General features: G+C 41.4%; 1 protein-coding gene across 33 annotated transcripts in view; it reads left to right on the top strand.

Moving 5' to 3' along the window:
* The window catches only part of LOC119732624, a 62952-nt gene extending 38654 nt beyond the window's left edge, over nt 1-24298 (top strand). For 30 of the 33 annotated variants that reach the window (XM_038206228.1, XM_038206214.1, XM_038206213.1 and 27 more), the window contains 15 exons: nt 550-903; nt 2567-2668; nt 2970-3062; nt 3453-3713; nt 5037-5390; nt 6187-6288; nt 7565-7657; nt 7856-8116; nt 10309-10653; nt 11132-11464; nt 12161-12372; nt 12774-12897; nt 14477-14656; nt 20877-21047; nt 21976-24298. In XM_038206228.1, the coding sequence (XP_038062156.1) occupies nt 550-903; nt 2567-2668; nt 2970-3062; nt 3453-3713; nt 5037-5390; nt 6187-6288; nt 7565-7657; nt 7856-8116; nt 10309-10653; nt 11132-11464; nt 12161-12372; nt 12774-12897; nt 14477-14656; nt 20877-21047; nt 21976-22343 (3353 nt within the window). In that variant the 3' untranslated portion in view covers nt 22344-24298. The remainder of the gene's footprint in view (nt 1-549; nt 904-2566; nt 2669-2969; nt 3063-3452; nt 3714-5036; nt 5391-6186; nt 6289-7564; nt 7658-7855; nt 8117-10308; nt 10654-11131; nt 11465-12160; nt 12373-12773; nt 12898-14476; nt 14657-20876; nt 21048-21975) is intronic. The other 3 variants (XM_038206233.1, XM_038206220.1, XM_038206240.1) reach the window with 3 other exon arrangements.
* The last annotated feature ends 20 nt before the right edge of the window (nt 24299-24318 follow it).

The following is a 24318-nucleotide window of genomic DNA, read 5'->3' as shown; positions in this document are numbered from 1 at the left end:
GGGGGGACATACCTTGAGCATAACTGATGCAAGCGCGAAGCCCTTACGGCGTGGGGTCGGGGCCCGCTTAAGGGCCCCGAAAAAATTAGATTCTAGATGTTCTGTGGTGTGATTTGAAGTAATTTCTTACGACTTTCCTCCATGCTTTAACTAATATTTTCTTGGCAAAAGATAATTTTGTGAACATTATTTTCGAGGTTGGAGTCATTGAATCAGCTACCAGAATTCTGAGCTATAGGCGTGGGGTTCGGGGCCCGCTTAAGGGCCCTGACAATTTTTGGATTCTAAATGCTCTGTGGTGCCATCTGAGGCAATTGCTGACCACTTTAACCAATATTTTCTAAGCAAAAGATACATTGTAGTACATAATAGGGCCCATGGCATCATGTAGATCAATGATAATTTTTTTAGAAACTCAAAATCTCAGTGGGGGGGGGGGGCGACTGGGGGGCGACAAGGTTTCATGGGGGGGCGGTCGCCCCCCACGCCCCCCCGGTGGCTATGCCACTGTGTGCACTTGCTCTTGTATCACTGTTTTTTTTCCCCTAGATGGCAGTGTTCGATTAGTTGATGGAAGCTCCTCTTCTGAGGGACGTGTTGAGGTCTACTATCAGGGTAGCTGGGGAACTGTCTGTGATGACCTATTCGATATCAATGATGCTACCGTCGTCTGTCATCAACTCGGTTTCCCATCTGCACTGAGAGCTGTATCTGCTGCCACTGAATTTTCCATTGGCAGTGGAGTGATTCTCCTGGACAATCTGGAGTGCTCAGGAGATGAAAGTACACTTGCAGATTGTTCCCATGGAGGATGGACTGAACATAACTGTGGCCACTCAGAAGATGCTGGAGTCGTCTGTGCACCACTTATCTTGACAACGGAAGTCCCTGTTGTGTATGAAGGTATATGTGGATTTTGTGTAGTTCTCTGAAGGAATGTCTTATTATAACAGACTTACTTAATTAGTCTCTTATTGTAACAATTGTTGGATGTTCTGCTATTTGTTGCAGGTGACTGGTAGATTTGAAACAGTGGAACTCCTTTGAGTGATATCGTTGAGTCTTTCCTAGCCAAGGTGGACTCCCTTTCCTCCCTACGTAACGGAGGGAGTCCAGGGTATAAAGTGCTCAAAACCGGGCGAAAACATTTATGACCAATATTTTCAATAGTTGTACCTTGCTGGAGAAGCCAATTTTTATGTCGTAGTATTCTATGTGTCCTTATCTATTGGGCCGCTGGGTTCAGAAATTCCATATGCGATGCTGACCGACCTTAATCTGGAAAATAAACTCGAAAGCAACGTTAAACTTGTACGTGTTTGTAGACTCTTTTTATCAGTTTCTCACCGCCGAGTCTATTCTAGTCGTACATGATGTACGTCTGTGCAGCGTGTAGTGTGGTTCCCTAGACCAGACAATTATTCTCGACGCTCATATCACGTCTGGTCTGGGGGCCAGACTATGCAGCATGAATATGCAGTGCGCACGCGCAATTTGCTTAGTAACCACCCTCATACGCACGCGCACTTACTTGAAGGCGCGGTCGCTAATCCAATGACCGAGCGTGTTTTCGCGCCAGTTACCAGAAACACGTTTCGGCTTTGGTCATTGGTTGAGCGTTTTCGTGACGTCGGTTGGCTGGAGTGACGTCACGGTTCCAACCAAAACTAAACAAATGAGGGCGCTAGCGTGCGTGCGCGCTTTCGTACGCACGTACATTGTACATGACGTACGACTCTGGGAATAAACTGCTGAAAAGAGACTACAAACACGTACAAGTTTAACGCTGCTTTAGAGTTTATTTTCCTGATTAATGTCAGTCAGCATCACATATGGAATTCCTGAATCCTGCGGCCCAATAGGTAAGGACACATAGAAAATGTAGGCTTGAAATAAGCTTATGTAACGAGGTAAAACGTAACAAAAATCTGGTCCAAATTTTGGGTGGTCTTATGTAGAGAATTCTCATCCTGGACGTTAGTCGTAATGCAATGAAGACTTCGTCCAACCTGGGCTAAGTCTTTCCCAAATTTAAACCGTCACTAGTCCATCAGTCACAAGTAAATTATAAATCAGCTCACAAGTCTGGTTAAAAGTAACAGGGGCGGAACATTAAAAGCCTTCATCTTTGTCACAGTTAATTTGAATAGCTTGTGACCTGGGACGGGATGATTTGTGAATATGACTTTTGAGGATCATGAAGTTGCAACTACTGTGCTACATTGATTTGAGGCTTGTTTATTGCTGCGTATATATTGAATGAATGAATTAATCCTGTTTGTCAATTGTTAGTGTTGTTTTGATGGTCAAGCTGTCATGGTTTTATGTTGATCTTAGCTGCCTTTTTTCTTGTGTGTTAGCAAACTAGCAAAAAAACAGTTAGAGTTTGACATCCTGAATTATTTTTGTGGTCAAATCCCCCATTCTAGTCTTCAGTATATACATCTGATCCACCCCGATAATTCAGATGTTCTTTCTCAAGATTTCCTCGGTCTTTCAGTGTGTTAAATCTTTTCCCTGACTTTTCGAGTATTTCTTAAGGCATTTGTATTATTTTGGTTTGTAGCTCTTTCAATCATTGGGAGGCCAACTGCCCAAAGCACCAGTCACGATCGCTATCCAGGAGAGTTTGCTGTTGACGGCGATATCAACACATTTTCCCACACTGGTAAGGTGTTTTTCTGAGTCTCATTGACATAATACTAATTATAGTTTGGCAAGAATTCAAGTTTGAAAGGACGAGGTTTGAATTAGTGTTTTTATCCATTAATGGATGGTATGTTTCATAATTTGATGTAGCCTCAAAATGTTGCTTAGAAACCTGAGCAAGGCATTTTACCTCAACTTGCCTCCTCCCATAGGTAGGATTTGGTTTTGGCATTTGCTTTGGGAGTAACTACAATTGGCTGGCTCAGTAAATCTGTTAATTGCTCTTCTGAAAAGCGTTTGGCCGTTTTCCCATTTTGCAGAGCCGAACGATCAACATCCGTGGTGGCGAGTGGACTTGGGCAGTGAACACTGCTTGGGCAGAATCACAGTCACACTCAGACAAGGCTGCTGTGGTAAGGGACACGAACATCATGACTTTATTTTAATGGAGTGATAAATTACCTTATACCATTGTAAAATATTCTATTTGACCCCCAGCAGTCGTCAACGGAAACGTACACATTTGAAATGTCTTATGATATTCTGAAAAACAATCAGAGCAATCCACTTTTTCGCTACTGACTTTAAAGATCATCTATACGTCTTGGGAATGATTTGTTTTCATAATATGATAAAAATATATCATATATTATATGATCTAAAGACAGTGAAATCCCACTTATGTTTGTTATTAGTTCTGATGCCAATTTATTGCAATATGCAAAGGCTCCTGAATATTATGAAGACTTTCTTACATTCTTGGAAGTTCATTTCTCTTTCTTTCCATTTGTCTCACTATCAAGGGCAATACCGTTTCACTGCTGCCGTGGCACGGGCCGGTCTGGGCTTATCCTATGCTGAGAACCAACCGTGCGGGCAACCGGCCACAAGGGCGCAGTCTTACGACGGGGCCGTGAACGTATTCACGTGTGATACGCCACGGATGGCCAGATATGTGAGTCTGGACATCGACCCATCCAGCCCCGGTGTAACTAACGCACTCCTGCAGATGGGTGAGGTGACAGTGGAAGAGGTTACATCTGGAGAGTGTTCTCAGGTTGATGGTAAGAGGATATAACTCACAACAACTCCAGGGGTCGATTTCACAAAAGTAGTCTTATCTTGCGACTCCTCTTAAGACTTAAGATGAGTTCCTGCTCTAAGATCGCTCTCAAGACACGTACTCAGACTGATTTTACTTAAGAAATCTTAAGCAAGACGTATCAAAACTACCAATTTGATTGCTGTTTCATGTTTGTTTTTCCCGCTTGACGAAACATTCCTTGAAAAGAATGGCGTAAACCGACTTCCCACGCGTGTGCGTATGGAACACCAACATTCGCCAGAAAAAAATTACTGTACTCAATAGATTTCGCATATTTCAAGGTAGTTCCACACCAGAAAATAAAAGCTTATGATAATTTAAATCATCTGAATAATCTGTAAAAATTGTGTAGTTGCTTTTGTGTGCACTCAGTGGCGTAGCCAGGAATTTTTCAGTGGGGGGGGGGGGGGGGGGCGCTGGGGGGGCTGGAACATTTCATGGGGGGGGGAGGCGTCAAGCAGGGGCGTCAATCGCTTCTCAAAAGTGGGGGGGGGGGACATACCTTGATCATAACTGATGCAAGCGCGAAGCCCTTACGGCGTGGGGTTCGGGGCCCGCTTAAGGGCCCCGAAAAAATTAGATTCTAGATGTTCTGTGGTGTGATTTGAATGATTTGAAGTAATTTCTTACGACTTTCCTCCATGCTTTAACTAATATTTTCTTGGCAAAAGATAATTATTTGAACATTGTTTTCGAGGTTGGAGACATTGAATAAGCTATCGGTATTCTGAGCTATTGGCGTGGGGTTCGGGACCCGCTTAAGGGCCCCGAAAAAAATTCTAAAAAAAGATTCGATGCTCTGTGGTGTGATCTGAGGCAATTTCTTACCACTTTAACCAATAATTATCTTAGCACAAAAGATAATAATTTAAACATAATTTTCGAGGTTTTTTCAGCTAAAGGCATAAGAAAATTTTGTGAACATTATTTTCGAGGTTGGAGTCATTGAATCAGCTACCAGAATTCTGAGCTATAGGCGTGGGGTTCGGGGCCCGCTTAAGGGCCCTGAAAAATTTTGGATTCTAAATGCTCTGTGGTGCCATCTGAGGCAATTGCTGACCACTTTAACCAATATTTTCTAAGCAAAAGATACATTGTAGTACATAATAGGGCCCATGGCGTCATGTAGATCAATGATAATTTTTTTAGAAACTCAAAATCTCAGTGGGGGGGCGACTGGGGGGGCGACAAGGTTTCATGGGGGGGCGGTCGCCCCCCACGCCCCCCCGGTGGCTATGCCACTGTGTGCACTTGCTCTTGTATCACTGTTTGTTTTCCCTAGATGGCAGTGTTCGATTAGTTGATGGAAGCTCATCTTCTGAGGGACGTGTTGAGGTCTACTATCAGGGTAGCTGGGGAACTGTCTGTGATGACCTATTCGATATCAATGATGCTACCGTCGTCTGTCATCAACTCGGTTTCCCATCTGCACTGAGAGCTGTATCTGCTGCCACTGAATTTTCCATTGGCAGTGGAGTGATTCTCCTGGACAATCTGGAGTGCTCAGGAGATGAAAGTACACTTGCAGATTGTTCCCATGGAGGATGGACTGAACATAACTGTGGCCACTCAGAAGATGCTGGAGTCGTCTGTGCACCACTTATCTTGACAACGGAAGTCCCTGTTGTGTATGAAGGTATGTTTGGATATTTTTGTCAAGTAATATTCTTTGATGAAGGAATATCTGATAATAACAGGTTTTAACAATTGTTGGATGTGCTGCCATTTGTTGCAGGTGACATGGGAAAGGAAAATTGGGGAAAAAATGGAACTCCTTTTCTGGACCTCTGCATTAGAGGCTGTGGTTCAGTCTATCACATATTTAAAGATGTTGTGGAATGCTCGAAGACATTTCCGACATTTTTTGGGTATATGTAGCCTAAGGTGTGATGAAATAAAAACGACTATTGTTTCTGTCATGAAATGAGTACAAAGGGTACTTTTGAGAGCTATTTTTCAGGTCCTGTTTCGACCCGAACGTGCAACTTGTGTAAAAGTCGTCGTTGCGGGCAGCAAACAAAACACAGTCAATCGTGACGTAATAAACAGGACTCCTTTATGCTACTCTGCATCGGGAGTCCTGTTTATTACGTCACAATTTACTGTGTTTTGTTTGCTGCCCGCTACGACGACTTTTACAAAAATTGCACGTTCAGGTCGAAACAGGCATGACAGGACTTGAAAAACAGCTCTCAAAAGTACCTTTTGTACTCATTTTATGACAGAAACAATAGTTGTTTTTATTTCATCACACCTTAGGCTACATATACCCGAAAAATGACGGAAATGTCTTCGAGCATTCCACAACCTCTTTAAGCCATCACAACATTATAAGTCCTTTTAAATAACTTGTTTGATTTATAAATGACTTGTTTAATGCATTTGAAAGGTTTGTGTGTTTTTTTACGTCACTGTATTATTTTGGTTTGTAGCTGTTTCTATCATTGGGAGGCCAACTGCCCAAAGCACCAGTCATGATCGCTACCCAGGAGAGTTTGCTGTTGACGGCGATATCAATACATTTTCCCACACTGGTAAGGTGTTTTCAAAGTTTCAGGGATGTTATCATAAATCATAGAAAAGACTTTCTAATCAATACAAATGGCTGCAAATACAATTTGCGGATGAATGCATGCTTTACATGGCTAGAAATAAAGTTTGAAGAGGAGAGGTTTGAATTGGTGTTTATAGAGTTGTGCGTTGGTTCTCTCCTGTGCCACGAGGGTTTTTCTCCGGGCCCTCTGCTTTTCCTCCCTCTGGAAAAATCAAACACTTTCGATCTTAGGCTGTGCTCCGTGGTCTTATATGGGTCGATGTGGCCGGCAGCCATAGGTGCCTTTACGTGCCAGCGGCCCGACCACGTTGTAGCTGCGTCCTTCGCAATTCAGCATACCAGCTGCGAGTTAGGATGATTAGCCTCCCAAATGATTATTATTATTATTATAATTATATCCATAAATGTAGGGTATGAAATAAGGGAATAAATGTGTGTTCCGGAGGTATAACACTCTGTTTAAAACCGGTGTGAGTCTGGATGGGTAATTATCACCCATCCAGACTCACACCGGTTTTAAACAGAGTTTTTAATACCGATGGAACACATATTTATGCCCATTCATAAATACCTTTTTGGTCAAAAAACCAAATCTTTTCGGTCCAAAAATCAAAACAAGTCAAAAACTAGAGTTGTTAACCATTTTGTTCAACACTTTTGCTTCATGTTTTACGAAACACCCCTCAGACTATAATATGGAATGCCCCTCCACAGTTGCGTGCGCGTTGCGCATTCCTCCTCCATGGTTGCGCGTACTGCGCGATGTTGCGCAAAACGCAGCTGGGCTGGTGTAGTGTGAATATTGGACTATGAAATAATGAAACACTGGTATTATTGCGCATGCATACTTGGGGAATTTGAACGTTCACCCAATGAAACATAAAAGGCAACGGATTTCATGGGAGTCCAAATTTCATGTGACACTGGAAAAGTGTTTAAGACCAGCTAGCCATGTCTTTATCATCCGTTTAAGACCGGCCACGTGACAGGCTCTCGACCAATAGGAATGCGTTAACGGTCTTAGGTATTTATGAATTATAGATATAATTTGATGTAGCCTCCACTTAGGGCATTAGAAGCCAGCTGTTTGCTTAGTATTGTGTCCCTGAGCAAGGCATTTTACCCCAACTTGACTCCAACCCATCTGTAGCATTGGCTGCTGGCTCTGGCTTTGGGTGTACAACAATAGGCTGGCTGAACAATTTGTTAATTGCTCTTCTGATGAAAACTCTTGGTTTTTTTTTCTCATTTTGCAGAGCCGAACGATCAACATCCGTGGTGGCGAGTGGACTTGGGCAGTGAATACTGCTTGGGCAGAATCACAGTCACACTCAGACAAGGCTGCTGTGGTAAGAACACCACCATCCTAAGTTTCTCTTACCAGACTAACATGATCCTCTACCATTCCAATCGAAAAACCCACCTGTGTTTGTAATTAGTCCTGATGCCAAGTTATTGCAATTGGCAAGGGCTCATCATGAGTGTTGCAAAGGCTTTCTTGCATTCTCCAAAGTTAAGTTCATTTTCGCATCCGTCTCACTGTTAAGGGCAATACCGTTTCACCGCTGCTGTTGCACGGGCCGGTCTGGGCTTATCCTATGCGGAGAACCAACCGTGCGGGCAACCGGCCACAAGGGCGCAGTCTTACGACGGGGCCGTGAACGTATTCACGTGTGATTCACCACGGTTGGCCAGATATGTGAGTCTGGACATCGACCCATCCAGCCCTGGTGTAACTAACGCACTCCTGCAGATGGGTGAGGTGACAGTGGAAGAGGTTGCATCTGGAGAGTGTTCTCTGGTGCCTGGTAAGACTATGTTCTTAGTCATCTCTTTTTTTTTCTCGTTTCCTCTTGATTAACTGAAACAGCATTCACTCCTAGCTCTGCATGCATATGAGACTCTCACAGCATTCTGTGCAACTTTAGAGGTTGCATAATTTCATCCTGCGTTGTTGTGTAAGACTAAATGCAAAAATAAGTTCCCTACATCTGAAGCTCTGCGATTAATTATTTGCTGACATGCCCAATCCCAATCATGAGCTTAACAATTTGCTTTAAAAAACACCCACTGGTGTTGTATGAATTAACCACCATTCCAACAAAGACATAGTTTAGCCTTCGGAGAACAGACAGGTGTAAAACATACACAAATGTAGCATCATTCCATGGCATCTTTGTAATATTCTCACTTTTGCAGGCTCAGTTTGATGTCAGTAGATGTGTGCCATGTGTGAAGAAAACTTTTAGTTATGATTTTGGCCCCCTTAATTTGGCCCCTTTGATTAATTGTGACCTGTTCTGTCAAAAGCAAACGGTTGAAATTGAGATAGGGCAAAAAAACGCTGTGGAGGTGATTTTTTTCGATTTTCTAATTTTTACATATTTGTAATCCTGAACATGTCTAAAATATACTATAAAAGTTTGAAACCCTAATTTAAACTCTAAATATGGTATTTTTGATGATTTGTTGAGGTATATCAGTTAAAGAAATTACTGTTTTGTGACGTTCGTGGCCATTTTCTCCGTTTTCTACTTTACGACACAATGAACTTCAAAATAGCATAACTTTGCCCAGGAATTACAGGTTTCAAAAATTAAACCACCTATTAAAAGGGAAATGTACATATTTTAACAGTATGCAAAAATCTCATTTTGGACCTCATGCCCAGAAAAGTCTGATTTTGACAGAACAGGTCACAATTGGTTTAATCTGATATTGAAATGTTTATTATATAGTTGTTTTAATTAATCTTTTTACTTGTTTTAATCCAACCACTTTTCAGTATTTGTGGTTAGAAATAAAGGGAATACATGTACTAATAAAAATATTTTATTATTTTTTGAAACGTGCGGAGGTGGAAAAGCCACAAAAACTGCTCAACATCACTGGGATCGAGTGCTGCATTCTTTCAATGATTGCGTACAATTTACAGTATTAAATGTGCTGATCCTGCACATTCACAATGTATATTGGTGTCCCAAATGGAATGTCATACAATATTAAGTTGATATCCTTGTTACAAAGTAGCAATAAAAGGCGCTAAACTCAGTATGAACAACTACCAGTCCTCAGGAGAATGCAGATGTAGAGTGGAGTACAGGTTAACGAATATGAGCAGCATATAAAATAAGCGAAATTTGAACATGTAATGAAAAAAGATTCAAGAAAGACTTAAAGGGGGACGTCTCCATAGTCCAAAGTCCCATTGGTCCGAAGTCCCATTGGTCCAAAGTCCCATTGGTCCAAGTCCCATTGGTCCAAGTCCCATTGGTCCAACGTCCCATTGGTCCAAAGTCCCATTGGTCCAAAGTCCCATTGGTCCAAAGTCCCATTGGTCCAACGTCCCATTGGTCCAAAGTCCCATTGGTCCAAAGTCCCATTGGTCCAAAGTCCCATTGGTCCAACGTCCCATTGGTCCAAAGTCCCATTGGTCCAAAGTCCCATTGGTCCAAAGTCCCATTGGTCCAACGTCCCTTTGGACTCCGACGTCCCATTGGTCCGAAGTCTCATTGGTCGGACAACCCATTGCTCTATACGTTACATTTGTATAAACGTCCCATTGGTCCAAAGTCCCATTGGTCCGAAGTCCCATTGGTCCGAAGTCCCATTGGTCCGAAGTCCCATTGGTCTGGCGCCCCATAGGGTTAGGGTTAGGGTAAAGGTTAGGGTCAGTCAACCTGAACAAGTGGAACTAGACAGTATTATGTTTCGTCGGACCAATGGGACTTAGGACCAATTGGACATCGGACCAATGGGACTTAGGACCAATGGGACTTTGGACCAGTGGGGATTCGAACCAGTGGGACTTCGGACCAATAGTACTTCCAATTATCGAGACGTAACCAACTAAAAGTACATAAATGGTGTACAGGAGAACTGTAATATTTAAGCTTTAAACTTTATCCTAACAGTTTGCTCATTGGTCGGACAAAACAATTTGGAGAAAAGATATTCTGTTGCAGGGAATATTTATTTCTTGGAATTATGCCACTTGCAGATGGGAGTGTGCGTTTGGAGGGCAGTAGCTCGGCCCACGAAGGCCGCGTGGAAGTCTACTTCAGAGGCTCATGGGGCACCGTCTGCGATGACTCGTGGGATATCAATGCCGCGTCAGTTGTCTGTCGGCAACTGGGCTACACGTCGGCCGCAGCTGCACCGAATTCACAGGAAGCCGGCTTTGGAATGGGAGAGGGGAGGATACTTCTGGATGGGTTGGACTGTTCGGGGGAGGAGAGCAACTTGTACGAGTGCCGCCACAAAAAAACCCACAACTGCGATCATTCTGAAGACGCTGGCGTTGTATGCACTGTGGTCACAACAACACCAGTCAGCTTTGTCCCAGGTAAAAAGAAGAACCAGATCCAGGTGGCAAAAGTTGGGTGGAGGCCACCAATTGCCATACTTTTATGATAATATTCCCAGATGGGGCTTGGGGCAAGGAAGTATAACCTCTTATTTGTTTGCTTGTAATTTCGAGGTTTTCTGATCCCTTTTTTTCTTGGAAGAGAATCTATGTAGTATATAGTTCCTGAAACATTCTCATTTGGACAATTTCCAAATTCTACAGATTTATGAAGAGCAATTTACGACTACTGTGCTCCCAGTTTTTGTGAAAACAAAAAACAAATGCTGTTGCTTCACGGTTTGTATCTGGAAGTATCTGAGACCCTTTGGGCACTTGGCATTGCTTGAAGCAACAGATATGTGTTGTGTTGTTTGCACCGCTCTTCAGCTGTACATGGCATCACACTCATGAGATGGACACAAACTTTTGACATTAGTTGAATCTTCTCTCTATACTCTATTTTCTTCTTCGACAGATGTGCCCGCAGTAGATGGTGCATTACGTCTGGTTGGAGGGACAGCGACCTCAAACGGGCGCCTGGAGGTCTACTACAGGGGCCAATGGGGAACAGTCTGCAATGACCAGTGGGACCTCCAGAACGCTCAGGTCGTCTGTCGTCAGTTGGGCTTCGGCTCGGCGGATCCGGTCCTGTACCAGTCCAAGTATGCCGGGGGGAAAGGCCCCATCCTGATGGATGACGTGAACTGCACCGGCGCCGAGACGTCCCTTATAAGTTGCCCGAGACGGCACTGGAAGCAGCACGACTGCAGCCATGATGAGGATGTCGGGGTGGTGTGCCAAAGGCCAGGTAAATAAGTCTATGCTTGGCATCGGTTTTGAACTTCCAGTAGTGACATTTTGTAGTGGGCGGAGATGCGGGGAGTGGTCTTTGCATCCCATTAAAAAAATGAGATTCCCCTAAAAAAAGTATCCTCATGGTCTGATACATTGATACAGAAGTCAAGGTGACATATCAATTGGCCTTTTATCGCTCAATAGCGCCCTGCCTGTTACTCCTTATACTGCCCCAAACCGTATTCTGGATTTCTCAAGGAGTAAATACAGTAAATAATGAAAGGTTTGCGGAAACACCATGTGCGAATAATTTCTCAACTAAGAGAATGGTTCTGAAAAGAACCAGAGGTATAAATTTGACGTTCCGGTCAGTATGCTATGACCGTCTTCAGGAGAATGCCTAAACTCTAAGAAGTTCTGCCGTCATGGCATTGCAGGACCTTCTTAGAGTTAAGGCATTCTCCTGAAGACGGTCAGAGCATACTGACCGGGACGTCGAGTTTATAACTCTGGTTCTTTTCAGAACCATTCTCTTAGTTGAGAAATTATACGCCCATGGTGTTTCCGCAAACCTTTCACTATTTAGTATCTCCTCCATGCAAAGCCTCAAATCTTACATAGTAAATACAGTGTTGTACAATGAAATACAGGCCCTAAAGGGTTAATGTTAACATTCCTCTTTAATCAACTTTTTTTATACACCCACTAGGTTCTGTTCGCCTTGTCAGCATTGCTGATTCCCCGGGCCTCGCGGGACGGCTGGAGATGTTCCTGGATGGGGAGTGGCTGCCGGTGTGCAACCCGGGATGGGACATGACTAGGGCCAATATGGTCTGCAGACAGCTTGGATTCAGCTCTGCCATCAACACTGGCAGCGCTGGAGTTTATGGCAGTGGGCAAGGGTCAAGCGTTATTAATAGGGTAGGAAATCTTTTTCTTTGGTTTTCCTTTTTTTAAATAAGACGACCTAGCTGATTTTTGTTGTTATTTTTTTTTGATCCGAGAAAAACAGAAATGATAAACTCAAGAGTTAGCAACAGTCGTTTGATATAGTTTTAAACTTGTTTTAAACTCCGAACACTTTCGATCTCAGGCTGTGCTCCGTGGTCATATATGGGTCGATGTGGCCAGCAGCCATAGGCGCCTTTACGTGCCAGCGGCCCGACCACGTTGTAGCCACGTCCTTCGCAATTCAGCATACCAGCTGCAAGAAAGGATGATTAGCCTCCCAAATTATTCTTATTATTAGTATTATTATCCATTTTGAAGACGTTCTCCTTACTCAATTCTTATTAACTACGGAGCATTAAAACAACCTTCAGGTTTCTTGTACTGGATCGGAGGTGCAGCTCAAGGGCTGCAAAGTGGATGCTGCTCAGGGAGGCAGTTGCCATGACGCCGGCGCTGACAGTGATGTGATTGTGCAGTGCATGAAACACAAATCTGGTGAGAGAAACATTTGGGAAGAGGGGTGGGGGTATGGGAGGGAGAGGGGGAGGAAGCTTATTCAAAGGGTAGTTTCCAGGAGTAGAAGAAAATAAAATTTGGTAAAAGCAGGGGTGTCGCAAGACCAATTGGAATGGATGAGTGTGACATCAATTTGCCGAGAGGCCTTGATGAAAGGTAGCCTCAATTTTGTTTGCCACCCAGCCGCCGCATAAACAAAGGGGGTTAGGGGGCTGGGCATTTGGGGATGCTGTTGAAATTAAACAGGACAGACTGCAACACTATCAGACACTATTCGCTGTGCTATGTTTGCAGACAGACAGACGATTTTGCCAACAAAAATTATTTATTGGGGAAGGGTGTCACCCCCCCCCCCCCCTCCAGCCCCTTTCGCCGTTTAGAGAGTCCTGTATTATTCTGTATTTGCTTTGGTGGTAGAGTTTGCCTCAGCTAACCCATGCGTTCATGCAGTGGGGCTCTCACGGTAAGCCACACAGCGTCCTGTACAGTTCCTTATGCTGCATGCAGTCTATTTTGGCTTATTCATGGAAAGTGCCACCAGTGTAAAATCCATGAATCTTGGGAGTGTAAATAAATTTGTATAGATTAATTTGACACTAGATCTGGAAAGTTTGTTTACTGACTGATGAGTTCTCACAGTCACTTCAGGACTTTGAATTGGGGGGAGAAGGGTTGGGGAGGGGGACACCATCCTCCTTTTGGATGTGACCATTTTGCTGACATGAGGTAGATTTTGCCGACAAAAAAACAATTTATGGGAGGGGGGGGGGTGGTTCACACCCCCAAACACCCCCGTCTAGCGACGTCCGTGATAAGTGCCACAAAGTGCACAGAACCTTCATCAGTCTGTTCAGTGTTAGTTCAGTCCCTGTGCACAGAACCTTCATCAGTCCATGCAGTGTTAGTTATGTCCCTGTGCACAGAACCTGCATCAGTCCGTTCAGTGTTAGTTCTGTCCCTGTGCACAGAACCTTCATCAGTCCATTCAGTGTTAGTTCTGTCCCTGTGCACAGAACCTTCATCAGTCCGTTCAGTGTTAGTTCAGTCCCTGTGCACAGAACCTGCATCAGTCCGTTCAGTGTTAGTTCTGTCCCTGTGCACAGAACCTTCATCAGTCCATTCAGTGTTAGTTCTGTCCCTGTGCACAGAACCTTCATCAGTCCATTCAGTGTTAGTTCTGTCCCTGTGCACAGAACCTTCATCAGTCCATTCAGTGTTAGTTCTGTCCCTGTGCACAGAACCTTCATCAGTCCATTCAGTGTTAGTTCAGTCCCTGTGCACAGAACCTTCATCAGTCCATTCAGTGTTAGTTCTGTCCCTGTGCACAGAACCTTCATCAGTCCATTCAGTGTTAGTTCTGTCCCTGTGCACAGAACCTTCATCAGTCCATTCAGTGTTAGTTCTGTCCCTGTGCACAGAACCTTCATCAGTCCATTCAGTGTTAGTTCTGTCCCTGTGCACAGAACCTTCATCAGTCCATTCAGTGTCAGGTCTGTCCCTGTGCACAGAACCTTCACCAGTCCATTCAGTGTTAGTTCTGTCCCTGTTTTGTTGCAAGATGGTGACGTCAGGCTAGCTGGCAGTGAGCCGTTGTACAAGGGGGAAGTCAAGATCCGTCTAGAGGGAGTGTGGCGTGCCGTCTGTGACACCGATTGGCAGCTGAGTGACGGGGAGGTTGTCTGCCGTCAACTGGGCTACTCTGGTGCCAAATCAGTCTACCAGAGCGAAAACCCGAACGGTAAATATGAGTCTGAAAATTTGGAACTTTGTGTTTTTGGGCCGAATGATATTAAGAACCCTAAATTGAGAGACCCCATATGTCAAAACCTGCCATTAGGCCAAAATTTTGGCCACCGGTATCAAATGAGGGGAATAATCGTCATAGCGATTTTTGTCAAGGTATACACCTCCAGAGTTGGAAAATATGTGATAGCATTGCAGCGGTGGCAGCTTTTTGGGTGTTATCACCTTTTTTTTTCAAAATGTCCATCAAAATGCTTGTTACCACTCTAGGGGCGGTACACCTTGCGCATGCGCACTGTAATCATTTATGCCCTGATTTGATACTGGCCAAATCCCCAAGCTGATGGCATACATAGAAGAAAATGGATGTGTGAAACTTCTATTTATCATTGTGCATAGAAAAATGTGTCGGCAGACAAATCTTGTACGAGTCTCTGTTTCCATACATTATGTCCATAGTCTGCATGCTGCAGGTTTCAGGTTTCAGGTTTATGTCCATACTATAAGGTAATTAAGTTGAATAATATACATCAGGTAAACATTTTAACGAAACTTTGAAATAATAGTATGGGGAGGCCAGACAAGAAGCCGAAGCTTGTACTAGGTCTGCCCTCTTCACAAAGAATACATGTAGTTATACAATTCATGAATAATCATAGGATATATCAATAATATGTGATTACATTACATTAAATTCACGAGCTCATGCAAAACTTTACAAAAAAAGAATAAGTTACTTGAAGTAAATTTACCATCCTTGGCTTTACATGTGTTGTTAATAATTTAATAAAGTAATAATTTTGCTCTTAATCACCATTGATATTAGCCGTAGTGAGAAGTAGTTTTTTATAATACAATTTACATGCTCTAATTGAGGTCATTGGGCAGAGAGATCGAATTCTATTCCAAAGGAGGGGCCCCTGGTGTCGTACAGTTGAGAGGTGTAGGGATGTTCTAACTTTATTTAGATGAAGCTTATTTGACGACCTCGTGTCGTAATGATGAATATCTGTGTTCATTACAAAAAACGATTTAATATTCAAAGGCAGTATGTTTTTTTCAAAATTATACATCAGAGCACACAATTTATATTTATAAAGATCATATACAGATAAGGTGTTGAACTTAACAAATAGCGGGCAGAGTGATCCTTAAAACTAGAACCATTAATCAGTCTTAAAGATTTCTTCTGTAAAACGAGCAATTTATCAAGGTAGGTTTTATGAGTATTTCCCCAGGCAGTTCTTAATTGCCAGTCGGAGCTTCAAATCTCACACGTCCTAACAAAACTTATGACTATAATTACTACAAGTCGTAAGTCTAGTTTCAAGTTATTACTGAATAGTACAGGCAATATAAGGTTTGACCTCAAACAAATTGCAACAGAATTTTTTTCACCACAGTGCATTTCTATAAGGTCCCTAAAATGACATACTAAAAGTCTTAAAAAATCGAGGTGGTGGAAATATGCCTAATTTGCATAAATCCAAAATGGCCGCAAATGTTAGGACTTTGGCATTGATTTGGTCATATTTCTCATACTAGGTGGATTTTAGAGGTACTTTAAACAACAGTTTTAGTCCTTTTACATTGATTTACTCATTATTTAAGTCCTAGGTAAATTCCAAGATCCCTATGTTTCCGAATTTTTTCAAATGCCGTATAATTTGCATAAATGCCGTATATCAATTTGCCTAATTAAAGTTAAAATAATAGATGCCATGGGTGGACATGTACCAATTGAGGGGTTCCCTGATAATCCAAGTCAAATTTCACACCACAGTGCATTGCTATAAGGTCCCTAAAAAAGTTGTTAAAAATCCAAGTGGTGGAAATATGCCTAATTTGCATAAATTCAAAAGGCCGCTAATTACATGATTTTCATATGATTTGGCGCGGCCATAATAGTATATAGGCCGTTATGTACTTTTGCTTTTTTTTTGTTTAAGAAGTAATTTTTGCCATATTTGGAAAGAGTTTACCTCCCTAAGCCAGAAATGCATTGAAGACATTTTTTCCCAGCATTTTTTGCCGTGTGGCGGCCATCTTGGATTTCAAAATGGCCGCCATTTCGAGCCTAATTTGTATCATAACTTCGGACTTGATTGTCACATGAAGTTTATTTTGATGGCAAACCCCATGTTTTTGATACCAAGGAACCTGAGTACATTATTGTTTATGGTGTACTCTTAATGGATGGCAGCCATCTTGGATATTTCAAATATATGGCCGCCATTTTCGGCTTATTTGCATAATAAATTTGGACTCGAATGGCGTACGAAGTCAATTTCGGTGGCAAACCCCATACATTTGATACCTAGTAATCTTAAAGGGAATATACATCATTTGCTTTTGCTGTAATTTTCAGAAATGGATGGAATTGGGGGGTTGGAAATATAAAGCAAATATAGTTACACTGACTTTTTGGAGGTTTTGGGTTCGAAAATGCTATAAAAACCAAGAAAAACGATCATTTTCCTGTAGTCTGGTTCCCTGACTCCATATAAGAAGAAACAGAGCAGTTTACATACATTGGGGAATTATAAGGTCAGGGAACCAGTCTAGCTGGCTCGTACCCGTTCATAGGTTTGTAATCGATTGCAAACAAGTGCAATGGTCAATTGGGGCTAGTATTTGGAAAAAAAGCCAGTTGTTTCCAACGCTGATCGGCCGATCAGCGTTGGAAATTGATACAAAAATACCACTTTTCTTGAAAATGACAGTATACCAGGTGCCATAATTTTACAGGATGCTTTAGACTGTCATTTACCAACATCCTGTTAAGGTATTTCGCAAAAACTTGGTAGTTTTATTTTTCGATGATTGCAAATGTTGTATATTCCCTTTAATGACCCATTGCTGATGATCTATCCCAGATGGATGGCAGCCATCTTGGATTTTTTTCTCAAAATAGCCGCCATCTTGGATCTTATTTATAATAACATTGCACCTGAATGTCCTATGAAGTCCATGTATTTGAATGAATTCAAGTAAATCACTGTGGACGGGGTACTTACAGTTGATGGCAGCCATCTTTGATATTTCATAATTGCCGCCATTCTGAACTATTTGTATAATAAATTTGGACTTCAATGTCGTATGAAGTCACTATTGGTGGTGGCAAAGCCCATAAATTTGATACCAAGGAATCCAATTAGCACATTTAGGCATCCCAAATGGATGGCAGCCATATTGGATATTCAAAAATAGCGGCCATCTTTGATTTCATTTAAATAATAAGGTGGCACCTGAATGTCGTATGAAGTCCATTTTGATGGCAAACTGCATATGTTCTTGATACCAAGGAACCCAAGTTAATCATTGTTGATGGGGTACTCCACTGGGAGTATACCCCATCAACAATGATTTTCGTGGGTTCATTGGTATCAAAAACATGGGGTTTGCCACCAAACTGAACTTCATATGACAATTAGGTCCGAAGTTAGATACAAATTAGGCCCGAAATGGCGGCCATTTTGAATTCCAAGATGACCGCCACATGGTAGATAGAAAAAAATGTTACCAATGGATTTCCAGCTTAGGAAGGTAAAGTCTATCCAAATAATTATGAGAAAAATTCCTTCTTTAGCAAAGAAAAATGCAGTGGCCAAAAATATGACATAATATGCTATCTAGTAATAACTCTCGTCCTAAGTTGCTTTTCGGGGTACTTTAAACAACATTTTGTCATTTGACATTGGGGCCATTCAGTGTCAAATCACCCCCCAAAACCTTTAAATTTGAAACCCCAACCTCTTCAAATTGGATCATATTTAGTTTATGGGGTAATTTCGGCTGAAAAGCCGAAATTTTAAGTTTTAGCACCATCGGAAAAACAGTTTTCGCGCTACCGCCCAGGCAATTTTGGTCAAAATGGACATTGCTGCCATTTTTAAATGACCATATTTCTATAATCTGTGAGCCAAATGTGTTAATCTTAATTTCTTTTGAAAGGTTACATCATGAGAAATCCAAATTTACCATTTTTTTTCATGTGGGGGTTATTTTAAGTAAAATGACATTTTGACCTTTAATTTGACCTTGAATTTGACCTAGTGCATCACCCGACATTGAGACAAACTTGGATGAAAATTAAACCCCAAGATGTTCGCTACAAAATATTAAAAAATTGGGAAAGATATTTTTTTGTTCGGTTTTTGGCTCATCTCAAAGTTGGCATACGCGTTGCAAAATGTGATATCCCTATGCAGTGTACTAGTGGATTTAAAGTAGGGATTTTTTTGTCCCTGAAATGTGTTAAAATTATTCCTTTTATTTTTTGAGTTAATTCATCAATCACTAATTTTTTTACGGCCGTAAAGTGTTATGTAACTTCGGAGGTGGGTGCTAGGTGAATTATGCAAATCGTAATTCCTTTTCCCTTTGTTGCATACCGATTCCGGGCTTGCACCCATGCGGGAGGGGTATAAAACCATCGCCCACATATTTTCGGATTGAGGTTTGCGGTTTTTTGGTTTATTTCTTTCCCGTATATATAATATGATTTTTGTGATTTGTAACTCCTGTGTTGAATCCTCTGTTCTCTTGAGTTATTCCTTGAGTTTTGGTCCGAGTAGAGCGGCACAAGGGTTCGCTCTGCGACACAGGGATATCACATTTTCCAACACCTCGGACTGGAATGATGATGAAATCAATGTCAAAGGACAAATTGTTGTTCAAAGTACTCCAAAAAGCAATGCAGGACAAGAGTTATGGCCAAATATAAAATCATGTAATTAGTGGCCATTTTGAATTTATGCAAATTAGGCATATTTCCACCACTTGGATTTCTTTCCTTTTTTAAGGAACCTTATAGCAATGCACCATGGTGTGAAATTAATTTATGTACATGACTGGACTTGGATTATCAGGGGAAATGTTATTGTGACATGTCAACACATGACAGCCATAATTTTAACTTTAATCTATGCAAATTAATAAATGGCATTTATGCAAATTATTATCGGCATATCGCAAATTTGGGAAACATAGGGATATTGAAACTTACCAAGGTCTAGAATAATGAGTAAATTCGCCTGATGATCGCCACGCAGTGTGCGTGTGCGTGAAACCAATGGTAGCAGAATAGACTGAACCTATATGTTATATATAGATTCATATATATATCATATTGCAGATAGTATATATATATTACAGCATAATAAATGAATATAAATCATCTACAGATCTTTTCTGAAGTCAATGGGCATCTCAATAATAAATTAAGATCAACTCTCTGTGTTTAGTATTAAATATATTGTTGCAGCATCACTAAATATTCCATTATAAAGTAGCAAAAAAAGTGGTACTGGGTGTGGTTAAGAAACACATTAGAAAACTACTTTCCACCACTCGGATTTCTTAAGACTTTTAATATGTTATAGAGGAGATTTTTCTGAGTAATAACCTTTTTAAATGGTTTCTGTTGCAATTTGTTTGAGGTTATCCCTTAATTTTTCACATAATGCCTGTACTAGAAATGCAACAGAGACATACAAAAGGCCATTTGAACAAAAGTTAAAAATATTGGTATTAATAAAAAAGCATATGAAGCTTTAATGTTTAATATTCATTTAATGTTATTCTATTGGTCCTCCAAATATGTTACTTTTCAATGGAACAACAAAACACATCTGCTCCTGACTGATAGCAGTATCAATCATTGCTATTCCACTCCAATATTGAGTATTGGCATCTGCATACAGTGGAACGCCGCTATAACGAACATTGTTGGATCCACAGAAAGTGTTCGTAATAACAATCGTACGGTATAGCGATTTTTAACCGCCGGTACCCTCTTTTGACCAATAGTGAACTGGCATTTCTCACATTCCGCGGCCGCACGGGGAGTCGTCAGGAAACTTCAGCAACGGGTGGTTTTCCCTTCTATTCCTTGGGACATAATAGCCATCTATCGCTCTTCAAACACGATGTAACTATGGGTCGTTTGATGTTCGGGAATTAAAAAGTGGCCCAAATAGTGTTTAATACATGTACAACCGGTAGATTTTTTGTTAATCTGTTGACTTTTGTCAACAACACTGTTCGGTAAGTTTTGTACATTAAAACTGGGAGCCAAGGACGATGTCCGGTATAGCCGAATGTTCGGTACAGCGGTGGTCGGTAAAGCGGCTTTCCACTGTATTGATAACGTGTTCCTGATCGAGAGAGCTGCGTTTTAGAAGTTTTATTGATCATTCTTATGCCAATTTCAGGGAATGAAGACAGTGACTTTCCCACACTGAGGCAACCGGTGTGCTCTGGGACGGAGGCCAACATCGCGTCCTGTAAAAACAGTGGATGGAATCACGTCGACAAGTGTGAAAAGGGGCGGGTGGGTGTTGAGTGCTACCAGCAACAAGACCAGTCAATCAAAGACGAGCAAGGTTAGTTACTTCTGTGCTTTTAATCCTTGAGTGTCAATTTATACAGGGTAATTATAAAAAAGCGGAACTTTTAGTTCTGTTAAGAACAGTCCTGCTTTTGAGTCCTAAAACAGTTTGTCTTTGGTCTCAACGTTTCGACTTGCCTGCTCTAGTCATCGTCAGGAGACTTCTCATCAGAACTAAAACTACTTTAGTGAAAGTTGATAATAAGCAGGACAAGTTCTTATCAGAACTAAATATTAACTGATCGACAGTAATTATTATAAGTTATCCCGCGAGCGCGAGTGGAACACGGAATAATGTAGTGCGTCTGTGTCCCACATACCACGAGGCCGAAGGTCGAGTGGTATGTGGGACACAGACGCACTACATTTTCCATGTTCCACAAGCGCGAGCGTGATAACAAATTTATCTTCAAGCAAACTTGACGCGCAGTACAGTTGGAACGCGCACGTTTTACACGAACATTTCAGCAGTTGAGCGCATGCAGCTGGAATGTCGCTCGCATCTTGGAATAGCGCAATACGCTGGGTGCGATATGGACCGTGCAATACAGCCTCATATCACACTGTTGTTGCCATGGATCGACCAATCAGGATCAAGGATACAAGTTTGCTTAAAGATAATACCACATGGTGTTACAGCAAACCGAAAAAAATACTTTCTTCACTTTTCTTACAAGGTTTTATCTCCTTTAACCGGTACACCTGTTTTCAGGCAGTTTAATGTTCCTCTGTGCCTTTAATGACATTTATACATTCTTCTTAATGAAACATTCTAATTAATTATTATCCCCTCTGTCTAAATTCTGGATCTGACTCTTATCTACCGACCACAAAAACTCCCACAAGGCAAAAACTTAATAGTTGATACCAAAAATGCAAAGCGATAAACATCATTTGTAACATGTTACTTGTTATTATTTTAGGCCTGGCAAACGGATCGATGATTGCAGTGATTGCCGTTATCGCTGCTTTAGTCCTCCTCATTATCGTCATCATCCTCATCACCCTGGTCATCAGAAAGGCCAAGGGGAAGAGGAGGCAGTCCTACCAGATGGACATCCCACTGTCTCCAGCCTCCCCGCCCCCCAACCAGTGCTCCCAGGACCCGCCCGGCAACGCCAATGTTGAGAATCACTACGCTGCTATGGGTGGGGCCACGGGTGGGGCCACGGCAGAGTCCACCATCGGCATGTGCAATCCGGTCTACGAGACCTCGCTAAACTGGTCCCCGCCTTTGAAACCGGTGTCCTTTGAGTTCCCCTCGCCCCAAGCCGGAGGCGGTGATCTGTAGAAGGGGAATTAGTTGACCACCCTGCACACGGTGCTGCCATCTTCGAAAGTTGTTACCTATGCTCACAATAATGGCATGGTGTGATCTTGTACTAAAAAATACATTCATGCACATTCTGTGTAGTCCCTTGAAATAGTTTTGGTTTATTGTAAAGCACATTACAATGCCCGTTATCATTATCAATGCCCTTTTGTAATGCAGTTATCATTTTTCCTTTGTATGAGACGATATGTTATCAGTACTGATCAAACCTTAGCTTTAATATCATAGGAAATGGTTCCTTCCAAATTGTTTCTTAAGCTGTTATGGATAAAAATGTGCCGGAGTATAGGACTAATATATATAATTGGAGTATTTACCTTTCTCAAGAAAATATCTGAAAAAAATTATGAAATATCGAGAGAATTTTGTACTTAATTCTAATTGTAATAATGTTCACTTGGCTTGTCTAATCGCTATAGCTGCTATAGAAATAGCTCAAATGCTTGTTGGATGGGAATAACAATCTAATACCTAAAAATATTATATTGTTTGTAGTTTTAACAAGTTTTATAGTCATAAACCTATCAATATTTTTGCAGCATATGCCTTGATCTAATTATAACGTTTGTATACGTATCGCTTCAACTTTCAAAACAATATATGTATTTCCTAATTAATGCTAGTGATCAACACAAAATGAACGTGTCAGTACTCCGCAACAGTACTTCCAACAGGACTGTAAATATGCACTGATATTATTGTTAGTCGTTGGACTATGACATCTTGATTTATAATTACTTTCATACATTTACATGTATTTGCAAAGACCTTTTTGTATGTAGGACGTTACTGTATATAATGTATTTTTGCATGACCAGTGCAGTTTAACTGTATAAGGGGCATGTCACAGGAGTCAATTTACAGAAAACTTGTTCAAATTAAGAAGAAACGGCGCAGATATTACACAAGTCAATTTACAGGAAAATTGTTCTAACGAAGAAGAAAACGACCAGGCAAATTTCTGTTCATGTTATGTTCCGAGTTATTTCCATAAACGGTCTAGAACATTCGTTCTTGGGTGTTCCCCTTGCAGTGCATTTGGTTTTGTAAATATTGCCTTGTTTGACTTGCATTACCAGCACACTTTCGCAAAAAAAGTGGTTCGGCCACCATTCTATACAAAACCTCATTGGCCGGGGGTTTTGTGCGTAAACCTTATCAGTCAGCCGATCACACTCAATTGACTTCGGCAAAACCGCACGTCCCATCATAAAGAGTCAGTTAACCGGACCATTTTTTCCGACGTGATTCTAATGTTACCCGATGACTGAAAAATGCCATAGCCTTAAAATGTATTTTTTGCAAAACTGACCCGATTTTAATTTACGAGAAAAAATGTCATGTTGTTGGGTACTGGAGTTCGGCTTGTTTAAATGTAGTTTTAAGTGGCTAGAGTACAAACGTTGCCCAGGGGAACAGCAGTCTGGGTTTGTTTATGGGTGTGTTACTCCCCCAACAAGAACCTCTGGCATAATTTGGACTCGTCTTGATATGAATAGCCATGGTAATTTCAGAATTACGACTTCATAGAACACATCGAAGGTTTACTTTAGTTGTATGAATTTCATTGGCACAGATATGAACATTGTATGGCCGGGCTTCAAAATGTCCACTGAATTGTGGGCGGTACTAATCGAAAGCTGAAGTTTCCAACATCAAAAAATTAATAATAAAATAAGTATAATTATACAATTTTAAAACACTTAAAGAAAATATTTGCAGTTTTAAGTGATGTGTATTATATGTATGTGTTATTGGTAAACATGTAGGTTGCCATAGAGATAACTGCTTCTTAATTTTAGCTCAAAGCTATGAAATTAGAATGGTGTGTATTTTTAGCCTTATGAAATTTGCTTTGGAATTTGACATAAACTGTTCTTGCATATTGCTGAATAAAATCGCTCTAACCAAAACGTCTTTTGTTTGTATTTTA

Source organism: Patiria miniata, unplaced genomic scaffold (assembly GCF_015706575.1).
Source record: "Patiria miniata isolate m_02_andy unplaced genomic scaffold, ASM1570657v1 HiC_scaffold_24, whole genome shotgun sequence".
Taxonomy (NCBI): Eukaryota; Metazoa; Echinodermata; class Asteroidea; order Valvatida; family Asterinidae; genus Patiria; species Patiria miniata.
This window is presented reverse-complemented; position numbering and strand designations above follow the sequence as displayed.